Source organism: Patella vulgata, chromosome 1, assembly GCF_932274485.2.
Source record: "Patella vulgata chromosome 1, xgPatVulg1.2, whole genome shotgun sequence".
Classification (NCBI taxonomy): Eukaryota; Metazoa; Mollusca; class Gastropoda; family Patellidae; genus Patella; species Patella vulgata.
The window spans coordinates 78,222,258-78,237,574 of NC_065879.2; the positions used below are offsets into that span (position 1 = coordinate 78,222,258).

At 38.8% G+C, this 15,317-nt stretch overlaps 1 protein-coding gene across 2 annotated transcripts; it reads left to right on the forward strand.

Moving 5' to 3' along the window:
• The first annotated feature begins 6,370 nt into the window (after positions 1 to 6,370).
• Positions 6,371 to 14,008, forward strand: LOC126810914 (sialin). 2 transcript variants are annotated; one of them, XM_050536323.1, is made up of 11 exons: positions 6,371 to 6,661; positions 7,490 to 7,686; positions 8,146 to 8,376; positions 9,002 to 9,089; positions 9,214 to 9,309; positions 10,268 to 10,389; positions 10,619 to 10,768; positions 11,099 to 11,231; positions 12,797 to 12,952; positions 13,129 to 13,214; positions 13,524 to 14,008. In XM_050536323.1, exons 1-11 carry the CDS (start codon positions 6,568 to 6,570, stop codon positions 13,728 to 13,730), a joined length of 1,560 nt encoding a protein of 519 aa, XP_050392280.1. In that variant the 5' UTR covers positions 6,371 to 6,567; the 3' UTR covers positions 13,731 to 14,008. The 2 variants fall into 2 exon arrangements, with proteins under 2 accessions (XP_050392280.1, XP_050392296.1); XM_050536339.2 differs by lacking the exons at positions 11,099 to 11,231; positions 13,129 to 13,214; positions 13,524 to 14,008 and having other exon boundaries at positions 12,797 to 12,918.
• Positions 14,009 to 15,317: the final 1,309 nt, after the last annotated feature.

The window sequence follows — 15,317 nt, forward strand, 5'->3', positions numbered from 1 at the left end:
GACAATCCCTTTTCAGAAGATAACCTTGACAGGTAACATCAGCTTAAATGCGAAGTCGCCTGTAGTATCGCCACAGAATTCTCACGGTGAGTTGTACTGCATAATTGTGCTGTTCACAAAATAACTTACATTATTATTATGGTATTATGAACCCTCACGCGACCTCCGACTACAACCGGTCAGATCTTCATGTAGTGGAGGCCATTGAAAGTATGAAAAAAAACCGAAACGAAATACAAATCTGTATTTTAATCCGATTGTATAGTAGGCGATTGTCATTGTGAGTCATTATGGTAGGTGATTGTCATTGTGATTTTAATTCGGGGGTTATTACATTCAGTAATTATGACTGTGAATTAATAGTGCAGATGATTTTACTAGCAAAGCACTAGAGATGTTTTGGGTTCTTTGCTTGCACGAGCCCGTGACAATTCTCTTCCGCAATATGTAGCGATGACTCGGCGAATCTCTCTGGGAAGGTGTATATGATGTGAAAACAAAAGTGTATGACATAGTTGGCATTGACTCGAGGTAAAAAGAGAGAGAGAGAGGGTTTAAGGTCCACACGACACAAAGTAGGTCATTTCAGGACTAACACATGATTCAATTTTATTTTAATAATTCGCTTGCGCGTAGGGGTCTTTAGCAGTCGGGGGAATCCGGAGGACCCGGAGAAAATCCACAATGTTGGGGTTTTACGTTCTACTTGTCTGCCGATGCACCAAAACCGGCATTGTCCCTTTAATCTTGTTACCATACAGTCTGTCATTGAGTAAACTGGCGTGGTTTCGATTCCCCGTTTGTACGTGACAAGGATTAGGGTCGCCTGTCCAACCTCGTGGGTTTTCTCCGGGTCCTCCGGTTTCCTCCCACTGCTAAAGACCCTACGCGCAAGCGAATTATTGAAATAAAAAATTAAACCATATGTTAGTGCCAAAATGACCTAGTTGGTGTCGAGTGGACGTTAAACCCCATCTCTCTCTCTCTCTCTCTCTCTCTCTCTCTCTCTCTTTAAATCTTGAATGGCATTATACAAAAGGACGTGGAGCCTCGGTAGAAGGGGCATCTAGTCCTGTAAATACGAATTGTTTTAACTAACTTTTATATTTTTCAGCTGTTCAGGTGTCTAGTGCAGGCAGCCCTGGTTCAGGAGCCAACGTAAGTCAACTCCATTCCAGCCAGCCCCATTATCCACTGGATGCTATACCCCAATCGACAGTTGGACAAGTCATGGGTAATCCTATGGGTTCTCCAGTAGATTTCCGGCATCGTGATCCGATGAGTGTGGGTCAAATTGAACAGCTACCGCAATCTTACAGTCTTTCTGGAAAGGCAGTATATAGCCAGGCTCCTTTAGGACATGCACCTGGCCCAATTGGCCCACTATTTCCACACCCTAATCCGTATGGTCATTATTCACCAGTAAGCCCAGCTTTGAATCATGGTCAAATAAATCAAATGCCATATAATCATGGTGGTTCATTTGGTCAACCCCTCCACCCCGTTCAACCTATGCAACATAATCCTGGTAGCGTAAATCGAAAAGGGGGTTCATTTGGTCAACCCCATCATCCCGGTCAACCAATGCAGCGTAATTTTGATCTACCCTTTCAATCAATGCAACATAATCCTGATACCGTAGGGCAAACTGGTGGTTCATTTGGTCAACCCCGCCACCCCGTTCAACCAATACAACATAATCCTGGTACCGTGAGACGAAATGGTGGTTCATTTGGTATTCCGCTTCATCCTGTTCAACCAATGCAACATAATCCCGCCAGGACTTCCGTAAGACCCGTGGTTCCTTCATTTGCTCCACAGCTGAAATATGTTTATCCACAGTTGCAAGCTCCCCTCTCAGGGCTCGGACACAACCCTGTATTAGCACCGATTGGTATTGGCGCTCTTCAACCAAATATACCGTTAACGTCTTTTGCACCCATCGATACTATTTGGAGTACTACTGTGGCACCTTATCCAACAACGTCTGCACTGCCAACGTTCAACCCTGATCTACAGTGTTCCATGCAATCAGAATGTGAAGTAGGTTGTTGTTACGATGCAGCTGGTGACATCCTGTGGGACTGGAAAACTATGATCAATCCTATGATAACACAGGGTAAGTCGTGTTTATTTTCTCTAGTGGGGAGTTGGATAACTGAGTGGTCTGGGACCAGCAGGATAAGCTGTGGCTGTTCTTTGTAGATCCTACTACATGGAGAGAATTGGGTGTTGGTTATGGATGGCCAACGAGTCTAACACTTTGAAACATAAAATCTTTTTATCAAGCTATAAACTAGGGCAGTTGGGAGAGACTGGAGATGACGTAGTGGTCTAATGCGTGTGTTTGAGATCATAAGAACTCGAATATGTTGATCATAATGCATGTTATCTATGTAGGTCATGAGTTGGATTCTCTTCAAGGATTAGAATCACGTTTAACTGCTTGAAAGAAAATGACTGTTATCTGTCTGCATTCCGCCGAATTATTTAAGTCCACCTAAACATTGTAGTGGGCCAACTTTGCGGTTACTGATTGAGCATTCCATATCAGAACACTCGGTGCGAATTTGATGAAAAGTAGATCTTGGGCCACTAGGCAGCCGGCTGCATAAGAAAGTATCTCTACCCAATCTCAGTATCCCCATCCTGTTGCGTTGAATTGCGTCATAATTTTACCGTTATCAACAATTATAGAACTATGACAGAACTGAATCCCGTGTCAATTCAGGCATTTCCGTGATCATCGGCAGTGTACGGTCGTCAGTCCGCCCGGAACGTTCATATTGGATATATGGGCTGTGTTTGAGTGCGTCAAGATGCTATTCACACTATATTAATTGTCGGGACTGTCAGAACTGTCAGAATTCATGTCACTGAATTTCAGTTCCGGCAATTCAAACCTAATCAATTATCGGAAGTGACAGAACTGTGACAGGACTGACCAGTGACCCCAGTATCATTGTATTGCAATTCGGACAATTTTGGAGCGTTCCTTAATCAAGGGCCGTGTTCAGTTTCGACACAGATCTCCAATTTCGCTGGGTTTCAGTGTTACGATTCTACTCATAATACTAAGCTTTCGGGAGTTTTGTCGAATTTGTTATATTATCATGATTTTAACACCTCTATTTACAGCGATCCACGGTGGCTAAGTGAGTAAGAAACTGGCTTGCTAGTAAGGGGATCGCGGATTCGTCCCCGGTGTTGACCAAGAAAGTCCACCCGATTTTCTGGCGTGGTTTCCCCATGTCAAAGTTTCTGGATGGAGGGCCTGAAAAGAACAGCTGTCTAGTCGTTCGGGTGAGACGAAATACCGAGAGTCCGTGTACAACTTGGCGTGCACGTAAAAGATCCCTCGACAGTTGGAATTCGGTATTAAAGTAAGCCGAAGCGCCACTGTCGGTAAAATTTCCCTCATTAGCCGAGTCGAAGTAGAACAGTACAGTAGGACGTTGAAACCATTTCTTTTCCTTTCTATTTACAGTAGGCTTCTGTCATGTGAAGGAGGAAACGCCACTGGGTGTTTCGTGTCACAATATAAACTGTCCTTGCACGGGAGGTAAGATCTTTTTTTATTCGGAACTGACACCGATTGCTTGATTGATAAGCCGATATGCCTCTTTTTCAATTAATAGGAGTCACTATGGTCAAGTGAATAATGGCCGATCCAGTAAGAAAAAGGCTGCCTCAATCACAATGGGGTATTCAGGGTTGAATTCTGATATTGGCGGAGAAAACTCTTATGGATTTTTCATGAGGGTTCAAGTTGTCAGTGGTGCAGGAAGTAAGGCCTTGTTCAACTTTTATTTCTGTTGCTTCGTTCTCTTGTATTGTCACCATTTTAAAGGATCGAGGGCCACCCAGGAAATAACGTCTGTTTTAATTAGATGGAACGAAAACCCTTGGCCTCGCGTGTACAGTCTAAACGTTGCACGTACAAGAACCCATGACAGTTAGAATTCGATGGGAAGGCCGCTGTCCAGTCCAAATGTCCTTCATGGCGTATGATCGTCGTCATTATCCTGGTTAGTGCAGAAATGCAGGACGTTAAACCCTATGTAATTTCATTTGCATTTCTACTTTCATTGTAGGAGACCAGGTGTGTGTGAGTATTCCACCACGGAATTTCACAATGCCGTCTGGTTACGACCCAGCAGAACATGGAGTAATGTCATTCGGTAAGTGTCGTACAGCCGGTCAGCCAGTAGTGGGCATCGGACATTTAGAGAAAGCCAAGGCCATGATGGACATGTGTATGCTGGACCCAGCATGTCCACTTCACCAACCCATGAAGAAAAAATAAAAACTTGTTAAAATTCGGTTGTTATGGAAACCTAGTACCATGGGAACACCAATTATTTCGATGCTGAAGTCCTCGTGTTATTTTTCTAATAAATTTGTCGCGATGAATCATTAAAGTAACTGATGGTCATTTGAGGTGGTTTGCTTTTATATTCTTTTAAGTTCAATCTGTCTATTGCAAGAGTCTGCGGGGGGGGGGGGGGGTTATATAATTTATCTTTTTATAATTAAGCATTTATACAACCCTCTAGATAATCGCATGACCGTGATATTAAGACACCCATGCCATTTTATAATTGAATGCTTATATAAAATTTATTATTGTAACAATGTTTCTTTTCAATCGACACTATCTTGTCGAAACTTCAAATACTCATAACTTCGCTGAAAATGAATCTGTTTTCTGAAATGCTCAATATATTCTTTTTCATTTATCTATTGTTGAACAATTATAGAAAGAATTGTCGGCTCTTTATCTACATAATGCATCTTTAAGAATTACAAAATTAAGCTCGAGTATTTTCACGGCAAGATACCAATATCAATATAGATTGAAATGGACCAATATTAAATTCTAATTCGTGTATTGAATTTCGAATATTAGTGAAAATATTGAGTTGTTAACCCAGCGTCACAAGGGGAGAGTCCTGAACCAGAAGACACAGTGCAACGCCACCAGGCCTATTCCAGTTCCTAGCTCGAGCTAGGTTCCTTATGCGCCACATTTCAGCCCCAGGCCAGCTCTAGTATAGCCACCAACCCCAAACGGAGGGCTGTCGATGATAGCACATCGCAGTACACCTAACTCTAACCCTAAGCTCTGTATTCGGAACACGGATGATGTAACTTATTGTGAGTAGAGGGATTAGGTTTAGGTTTATCGAAAGATGTATAGACAGATAAATGTTAATTAATGTGTAATTTTTTATCAACAATAATGAGATTCTTTTATTCTAGCTTCAGTATTTATTAATAACAAAATGTAAATGTGTAATTTTGTAAATATTTGTAGATAATAATATTTATATAAAACATATAAAATATATTCCTGTGTTCTTTACTTTTTGAATATAGGCCGGGGGAGGGGGGGGGGGTAACGCATGTACGTTTCATCATAAGGTTTGACATTGAGTACGTAACAAGGAGTAGGATCGCCTGTCTAACCCCTGGTAAGTGCCGCTGCCCGGGCGAAAGTCCCTTCATATGGCGAATGCCCGTCTTCATTAGTCCAGTCGGTGACAATCCGTGTACTTTATTCTCCCCGGAACAATATTCTATCATTATCACGTGATTTAATTATTCAACGTTATTAATGAATGTACAGGTTATCTAGGTTATTAAGCCTACCGTATGTGTGAGTACAATTGGAAGTTTCGGCAATATATAATATTGGAGCAATTGGATATATTTTAAAGGAGCCAAGTCTTTACCTCAATATCATCAACAGTCTTCGACATTGCAAACTCGACTTATTGGTCAATGTAAATCAACATCGATGTTGTTATCTTATTAAAGAAGATTTTAAAATTGGCACACGAATCGTATGCCAGGATGCTTTCGAGCGCCAGTTGTGCGAAGCGAGTCTATGAACAAGGCTAAACATATCCCATGTAGGAGAATACTACGGGTGCAGAGAGGAATAACCAGACACCAAAGACTGCCATTCACTTCAGACTCTCCACATATTTAACTGAAAATAACTGATTAGAAATTACATTAAAAACAGAAACGATTGAATGTAAATCATTTTACACACATTCATATTACATTATTATATGCGTATTATGTGTCAATTTCTAAGTGTCAAATTAGCGATTTAGCTACTTTAACAAGAAATCTCCGAAAACAATAACTCGATCGCTGAATTATGCCGTGTATCTAAAACATAGTATGTCATTACGTCAACAGCAACATAAAATAGCCATTCATGGTCCAGATAACAATAGAGCAATGAAAAAAAATGTGTACACGATTGCCGCAGTGAGCCGAATGTTTATGTTAATGTGGCCGTTTGACAATTATAATCGTTGATTATCTCCCTTGAATCATCACATGACATCTAAAAATAGTTAAGGGATGTAAACATTGGTGTGTTTTAGTTGCGATAAAAAGCAATTTTAACAATGACTTGATGGTCCAGGGAACAATAAGGCGATAGTTGAGATTTACCAAAGGGTACATGAACGTCACTGGATACTATTAGAGAACGGGAGACATTGTTCCCGACTGTTGGGTCGACTAGAAACGAACTGTGAATAGAAAATGGCGAACCGGGTTCAGCTAGCAGACGATAATCGGTTGGCAAGTTTTCCCGACCCGTCAGAACGCTCACTTCTACTACAGGAGGAAAGTAAAGGTACGTTTAAATGAACATTTTAGCCTGACTATCGGTCGCATTCGGGTACAGATCAACTGGGTAATCTTTCACGATGGACAAAACGTACACGGTATATTTGTTACACTGCTGAGTATACTATATCTACTAATCTAGCCTACTTGTAGTTTGTAAAGCTTAACTCTGTAACATTTTTCGTTCCATCCGAACGACTAGGCACACTTCCCCCATGAGAGCCCAATGGGTGTCAGCTCTGACAAGTGAGACGTGGTCTTCAAAAACCTTTGTTCTTCTCGTACCCCAGACATGTTCCAATCGAGATGTCACTACCTAAACCTTACCTCCGAAGCAGCGTGTCTGCCAACCCACGATCACCACGCCCCCTACAGTGACGAGCATCCCCAGACACAAATGCTATCTGGGTGGTAGTGGCTGTAAATGGGGTGAGGGTGGATACTGGGGGTGGGACACATCTAGCAACAATCGATCATACCCCCCCCCCCCCAGGAAATAAGTATCTGCTTTGCCCATTTGCCCAACAGATATATTTGGCACCCTAGAACATGTTTACTACATGATATAACGACAAGTTTGTTATATTTATCTTGGGTTTAATGGGGTTTTTTTATTATTATTTTATGATGTATTTATTTGAAAATCAAATCAAAACAAGTTGGCAAAAAGAGTGTTGCGCTCAGGAACCGAGACTGGGAGAATGTTTGGTAGAATTGGGTAAATTCATTTCTAAGCAATAGAGGTGTACACATGAATTTTAGATTTGTAATATTATCTTCTTTTTTTAAATGTATGAAATCAATTAAGGTTTTGTGTATATTATTATTATTTTAGAATTCTTCCCATGTTTGTCTACCCGTTTTTTCCTGGCCTTTATGGCGTTTCTTGGTTTTGTAAATGTTTATTGTTTACGAGTCAATCTGAGCGTTGCTATAGTTAAAATGGTAAACACTACTGATTCAGCAGATAATGACACAGTTACTAACGAATGTCCTGGTGATGTCGATAACAGTACAACGCCATCCAGCCAGGTAAAATATAACACAAACTGTACAATTTGCTTATTCATTATGAAGTACATATAGGTTGACTAGGCATGGCACTGGAACACTAGGAGGTCAAGTGTACGATCCCAGTGTTGTTGGCGAAAGTTTTCCGGCCCGGTATCTTCTTGTGACTAGTCGAGGTCGCAGACCCTCCCAAGAAGAGGCATCTAGTCATTCAGATCATACAAAAAACGAGGTCACGTGCACGAAAACCGCGAATTGGAGGCACCAAACTATATATTTTCAAAAGAATTCACATAAATTTTGACAGAAACTACCGTAATGTCTCATAACTCCATTACTACATGGATTGTTACTCTTGATCAGTGTTTATTGTCTTGTAACTGATCCGATTTTACACATAAAAAATAAATTTGCTACTCTGTATGTTTCGTTGCCTTGCAACCTATCCGACAATTAAAATAGTTCATTTATCAATTTCAGGGAGAATTTTACTGGGACGAAACAACTCAAGGGGTTATCTTGGGGTCATTCTTTTACGGCTACATCACAACCCAAATACCAGGTGGCTGGTTGGCCGGGAAAATCGGTGGTCGCCGGCTGTTTGGTTATGGTGTATTGTGTACATCTGCTCTGACACTGTTAACGCCCGTTGTGGCCAGATGGAGTTTACCAGGACTGATTGTGTTGAGAATTGTAGAAGGGATAGGAGAGGTATGAATAAAAATATTAATGTACTTTCTTTTTTGTGCACTGTCATTCATAGGGTCCGATCCGACACTTTACTTCATAGGGTTCGATTCCACGTTTTAGTCCACAAAGCTCAATGCCAAGCACTGTAAATCGCAAAGTTTGTTTTCGTGCTGCAGGGGTTCATTTTATTTTTTGTAGATCCCAGGATATCAAATATTGAAACATATACGTATTAGTCCAGACACAAAAAGCAACAGTGAGCCCCCCCCCCTCCCCGTTAATCCTTGGATAAATTACGTGTTCGATGAGGAGATTACTTTGCTTTTTCTTAGGGTGTGATGTTTCCATCGATGCACGCCATGTTTGGGGCGTGGTTACCAATATTAGAGAGAAGTAAACTCTCAGGGTTCGATTCCACGTTTTTTCCCACAAAGCTCGATGCCCAGCACTGCAAATCGTAAAGTTTGTTTTCACGCTGCAGGGGTTCAGCTTTTTGTTGTAGATCACATGGTACCAAATACTGAAATATATACATATACGTATTAGTCCAGAAAAATAAACAGTGAGTCCCCCCCCCCCCCCCCCGCTTCGTTAATCCTTAGATAAATTATGTGTTCGATGAGGAGATTACTTTGCTTTTTTTCAGGGTGTGACGTTTCCATCGATGCACGCCATGTTTGGGGTGTGGTCACCAATATTAGAGAGAAGTAAACTCACTTCATTAGCTTATTCTGGTAAGTATATATAGTAATAGAAAGCATTTGATTGTTCGGATGGTATTTTTAAATACCTACTAAACATGTACGTGAGCTTGGTTCGTGTTGGACGTGTATCAGATAATCTTTATTGTATTTACAGGAGCCCAGATGGGAACCGTTATCTCCCTTCCTATATCCGGATATCTCTGTGATTCTGATCTAGCTGGTGGATGGCCGTCTGTATTCTATATCTTTGGTAAGTCACTTTATCAAGGGCTGGTTGAGTCTGTCTTCCGTGTCTTTGGTAAGTCACTTTATCAAGCGCGGGGTATGGCGCATGCCTAGACCTTTGCCATTGACCCTACTCATTAACCCCGTCTATTCTTTTCTTTTAAAAAAAATGATACTCTTATTTCATTAAAACTTGTATAATAAAAACATATACTGGATTACATGTTATTAGCATTGTTGTTATTTACAGGTGCTTTTGGAAGTGCGTGTGGTGGGATTTTATCAATTTGTTATTACAGGTGCTCTAGGATGTGTGTAGCTGGATGTTATTCTCAATTTGTTATTTAAAGGTGTTCTAGGGTGGGATGTTATTATCAATTTGTTATTTACCAGTGCTCTAAGGTGTGGTGGGATATTATTTTCGATTTACAGATGCTCTAGAGTGTGGTGGGGTGTTATTATCAATCAGTTATTTACGGGCGATCTGGTATGGCGGGAGTTCATCGCGTGCATTTTGCATACCGATAGTTCATTGGCCAATCACGCTATTTTACCGACATTGCGCCTAATAGTTTGGATGCAGGTATGGCGGGTGTGGCTCCAGGCAGGGTAAGCTTACTCTTTCGGACACCTGTTACCACTGTTTGTCGTGTATTTTGTACACGAGGAGCAGTCCATTTGCTGATTACACTATTTTGCTTGAATACACTATTTTGCCTATAACGTTTTTTAGGACTTCGAATTCTGTCTTAGGGTTTGGATTGTTCGTACTTGGTTTTATTTTATTTATCTTATTATCGGTTGTTATTTACAGGTGCGCTAGTGTGTGGTTAGATTTTATCAGTTTGTTTACAGGTGATCTATGCGTGGTGGAATGTTATTCTCAATCAGTTATATACAGGTGCACTAGGATGTGTGGTGTGATCTTATTATCAATTTAAATTTACAAGTGTTCTAGGGGGTGTGTATGTTATTATTTGCAGGTGCTCTAGGGATTGTATGGGTGATAGCATGGTTGTTATTAATACATGATACACCAGGTCAACATCCACGTATCTCTAAAGCAGAAAGAACCCACATAGAAGAGTCTATTGGTAAAAAAGAGGTAAATATATTTTTTTTTAATTTGTAGAAAAATATCACATTATCATTCTATTTCAGTCTTAAACGCTAGTAAAACAATGAACATATTATATATGAAATATGACCTGTTAGCAACGACATTACTAAAATAACATTGGGCCTTTTTGCGCACGTGTATCGTATCTAATGAGAAATGCCCCATATAACTAATATTTTTTCAACTGTAACTGAGTCCCTGATATTATTTTCAGGATCTGAAGACACCGTGGAAGAGTATATTAACATGTGGTCCCCTATGGGGGATAGCTGCTGCCCATTTCGCCGCTAACTGGGGGATGTATTCTATGTTGACATGTTTACCAACGTACATGAAACAAATTCTAAAATTTAACATAAAAAAGGTCAGTTAAAGTGAGAATTGTTATGTGTTCATTTATGTAATGCATTCCTTTCATGATAAAAATTCCTAGGAACATTCTTAACAGCCAGATGGAACCCGGGGACTTTCTGATTAGTAAACCAAAGTTTCTAGGAATTTTGTAGCTTGGTATCACAGTGCCATTGGCGCAAGATGGAATCCTGCGAAGGAAACTCGTCTAGTCTCTTGGATGGGACGAAAATTCGAGGTCCCATTTAAATTTTCCCTTATTTGTCCTGTTGTGCAGAAAAGTATGACTTTATATACTTTTTCATTTTATTTCATTTCTTTCCATTTCATTTCTCTATTTCAGAACAGTTTATTATCAGCTGTGCCGTATTTAGCTTTATGGATTTTACAAGTTGTTTCGGGATATTTAGCTGATTTAATACGTAAAAATAATTATATGAATACTTTAAATACACGTAGAGTTCTCAATACATCAGGTTAGTTATCTCCCTTGTTTTCAATACACGTAAGAGTTCTCAATACATCAGGTTAGTTAGCTCCCTTGTTTTCAATACACGTAAGAGTTTTCAATACACCAGGTTAGTTAGCTCCCTTGTTTTCAATACACGAACGAGTTATCAATACCCTGGGTTAGTTATCTCTTGTATTTTTAAGTACAGTACCGTTCTCAATAATAATAATACCGCCATTTATAAAGCGCGTCAATCCCAAAGGCGCTGTTGGTTTTTATAACTACTGATTATTTACAGATCAGGGTTTTGAAATAAGAATGTTTTGAGTTGAGATTTAAAATGGCCCACAGAAGGTAATTGTTTCATTGATTGTGGTAGTCTATTCCATAGAAAAGAACCAGCATAAGAAAACGCACGTTTTCCAAGTTAATGGCTGGAGATTTTAGAAGATTTTAGAGATTTCTGCTGGTAGTATAGGGTTCTACAAGACATTTTGTATAAGATGGGGCTTGGCCGTTTAACGCTTTGAAGGTGAAGAGGAGTAAATTGAACTTAGTTTGTTAATCTGATAGTCTGGTAAGTCTAGTAAACCATTGTGGTAATCTAGTTTAGTTGAGATGAATGCGTGAATGAGTTTTACTTTATTTTCATAATTGATATAGCGTTGGAGCTTTCCAATTCGATGTATATAATGATAGAAGGCAGTGGAGCAAATACTTTGTTTGTGATCTTTAAACGATATGTTCGAGTCTAATATAGCACCAATATTTCGAGCTTTATGGGTTCCTGAAATTGTTTCTTTATCAAAATTAACTAGCGTTTAATCAATTTTTGGGAGTTGTTGCTTGGTTCCAATTACTAGAAGTTCTGTTTTATTTGGATTTAATTTCAAGAAGTTCTATTTTTTGTATCGTAGAATGTTGAGAGTCTGTGGCAAATTCAATATTTAGTCCATAGCCTTCAACAATCTTAGTGATAGGCTTTGTGAAGATAATAAAAAGTACAGGTCCGAGTACAGAAACCTTGCGGTACCCCACAAAGTATTGTATTATCGTCGGATGTTGAATCTCTAATTGTGACAGCCTGGGTGCGATTGGTTAGATATGACTTAAAACAGTTAACGCAAGCCAATTTCACACCATTATGCATCAAGGAGATCTTCGGTATCGAGCGTATCAAATTCGGCTTAGAGATCTAAGAGTAGGGCCTACCAAGACAACACATTGACCCGTCTTTATTAGCCCAGTATAGGAGCAAACCAGTAGGACGTTAAACCCCATTTCATTTATCATTTCTGTTGATCTACAGCTCGGTGGATATCGTTGGTGATTTTGAGTAAAGCAGTTTCTGTGCTGTGGTATTGTTTGTAGGCAGATTGTAATGGATTTTCAAGGTTATTGGAATAAATATGATCATTTAATTGATGAAGAACACACTTTTCTACTAGTTTTGAAATATAAGATAGTTTACTGACTGGACGGTAGATCGACAGAATATCTGGGAAAGTGACCAGATGAAAGAAATTGGTTAATAATTTCGGATATGATGGGTACAAATAGATACCAGCAGTATTTATGTTCTATTTATAGGTTTATTAATACCCGCAGTATTTATGGTAGCAGTAGCTTACAGTGGATGTAATCATACCCTGGCTGTTGTATTACTAACATTTGCTGTAGGGACTGGTGGCTTGTCCATGGGTGGCTACCAAGTTAACCATCTAGATATAGCACCCAGATTTGCAGGTAAGGTTGGGATAACGATTTCTCAATATTTGTTTATATACATCTACTTTGTCAGAGTATCATAAGTTTGTCTTGTATTGTCGACGAGGCGTTAAACGACGTCATTCCTTTATTTTCTTTTTATTCTAGAGTAATGCCCTTTTATTCACACAAAATGGCGTCTTATTTATTTTCAGGAACATTGTTTGGTATAACTAACGCCATTGCTACGATTCCTGGTTTTCTAGCACCGTTAGTTGTTGGTATTTTAACAAACCATCAGGTATGGCTCTATAATTATTGACATATTTCCATGCATTATGTAAGATCTAGATCAAGAGCTGGTCGTTCTTGCTACAATAATTCAATATAGGTATTGGAAATTTCAGTCAAATGTCTTTATTCTGAGCAAAGTTATGAATGTTTGAAGTTTTGTTTTTGACAAGAAATAGCGTAAATAGACTAGATTATCAAATATAATGGCTACCATAATAACAAAGTCTCAATTTTCAAATGGACTTTGATGCAGTCTTTAACTGTGGTTGTCTTGAATTTGAGGGCCTTTAGCTTTGGAATATTTGATTTTTTACAGGAAACAAGTGAACAATGGAGGAAGTTTTTCTACACAACATCAGCTATATATGTAGTAGGTGCTGTCATATATCTGGTATTAGCTAAAGGGGAGGAGTTGGATTGGGCAAAGTCACCAGATAAGACAATAATTGTTGAACCAGCTACAGATGCAAACAATATACAGTCCCAAGATTCACCACATGATTCAGACAAAATTCTAATATAAACGTAACATGTAGAGGGATGTATGGCTGGTGTGTGGGTGTGCGTGTGTTTGGGGGTGGGTTGCCTCTGCGTGGCTGGTGTTTGTGTGTCCTTTTGAGGCTCCTGTCCAACCAGTAACGATTATTTGTATCATTTGTATCTAATTTTTTTTGTTAAAAATTGTTTTATAATGTGTACATCTGTATATATTTGTATCTCTGGTATCTCAGGAATAGATGCATAAATAAACGTCAAATATAAAATTGAATTAAGATTAATAAAAATGTTTTTATATCTGGATTGTTGTCACCTTTAAATCAAAACATGTTTCGAACCAAATGAAATTTGTCTGCGATATCACCTTCGTTGGAAGTGGGTATTAAACCCAATGCACAGCAATACAACAGCACGCAAATAAAAATAACTACCTGCAAAACTACCTGAAACAGTTTCGTATTGTGCCTTTAAATGTCAAGTTAACAAGCAAATAAGAAATGAATACCTGATAGATAAAATATTAATCTATAAACAATCCATCTCCAATCCAATTCGTCTCTTATGATAAACAACATGTCTAAAATAGAACTTGCAAACTTATATTTAGTTGGATATTTTAAAAATTAGTGATGTAGTAGTATAACTTCGTATGTATCAAAAGGGAATACAAATACTACGTATACGAGTAATTCGTTACATTTTCGGGAGTCCCCATTAATTAAAGCGGCATTAGGTAAGATTATATAAAGAGCTGACAGTTCTCGCTTAAATATTTAAAAAATAGATAATGAAAAGAGAATATACTAAATTCTTCTGTAAAATTACTTCACTCTCAGCCCAGATATTAGCGATACAATTCAAGTCTAGCCTCGATTGTCATTACCATCGTTGTTGCGATAATAAAGTATCGATTATTCATTTTTACAGTAACCGCATGGACCACAAAACGTATTTAAATCTACTTATATCGCAACCAGAGTTGATTATGGTCTTGGTAAGTTAATTAATGTCTAATTAATAATTTATATAGCATTTCAGGCCTAAAGAAAAACCTACAATAGGCAGATTTAGTTTTAAAAGAAGCAAGTTAAAAATAGATAAATACCAAAGCCGTAAGTATCAGATTTCGAAGCAAAAAATCAAAGCTGAAGCAAAATAAATTCATTATAATATTTAAAATATCATCTGTAAATATCAAGATTTTAATGGAAAAATAAAACCATTTTATCTGAAATATCGAAGCAGTAAATATCAAGCAGTAAAATATATTCATTGTATATAAAATATCAAAGCGGCAAATATTGGGAATAACGTGCTGGATCGTTATTCGGGATTCGCGAATAATGACTAACGAGCCAGCACGCTATACGGGATTCGGGATTCGCCACTAAAACAGACCGATCTACGTACGTTGCATCCGACCATTTCCTCGCTACCCCCGACCGTAGGGGTAAGTGAACGTTGGGTGACCAACTAGCAAGGAGACGACCGTTTTTTGAGCGAATAAGGTGTTGACTGGTTTGTTGGTTATTAAAACAAACACGGGGGCACCTCAGGGATGTGTTCTATCACTGGTTCTTTTCATTATTTACACCAATGATTGCAGAAGTAT

What these genes read in the sequence shown, in the direction of transcription:
- LOC126810914 (XM_050536323.1), top strand. Translation starts at nt 6,568, where the DNA reads ATGGCGAACCGGGTTCAGCTAGCAGACGATAATCGGTTGGCAAGTTTT. An exon ending in TAGAGTTCTCAATACATCAG is followed by an intron (nt 11,232 to 12,796) that starts GTTAGTTATCTC and finishes TTCTATTTATAG; the next exon opens with GTTTATTAATACCCGCAGTA. An exon ending in TATAGCACCCAGATTTGCAG is followed by an intron (nt 12,953 to 13,128) that starts GTAAGGTTGGGA and finishes ATTTATTTTCAG; the next exon opens with GAACATTGTTTGGTATAACT.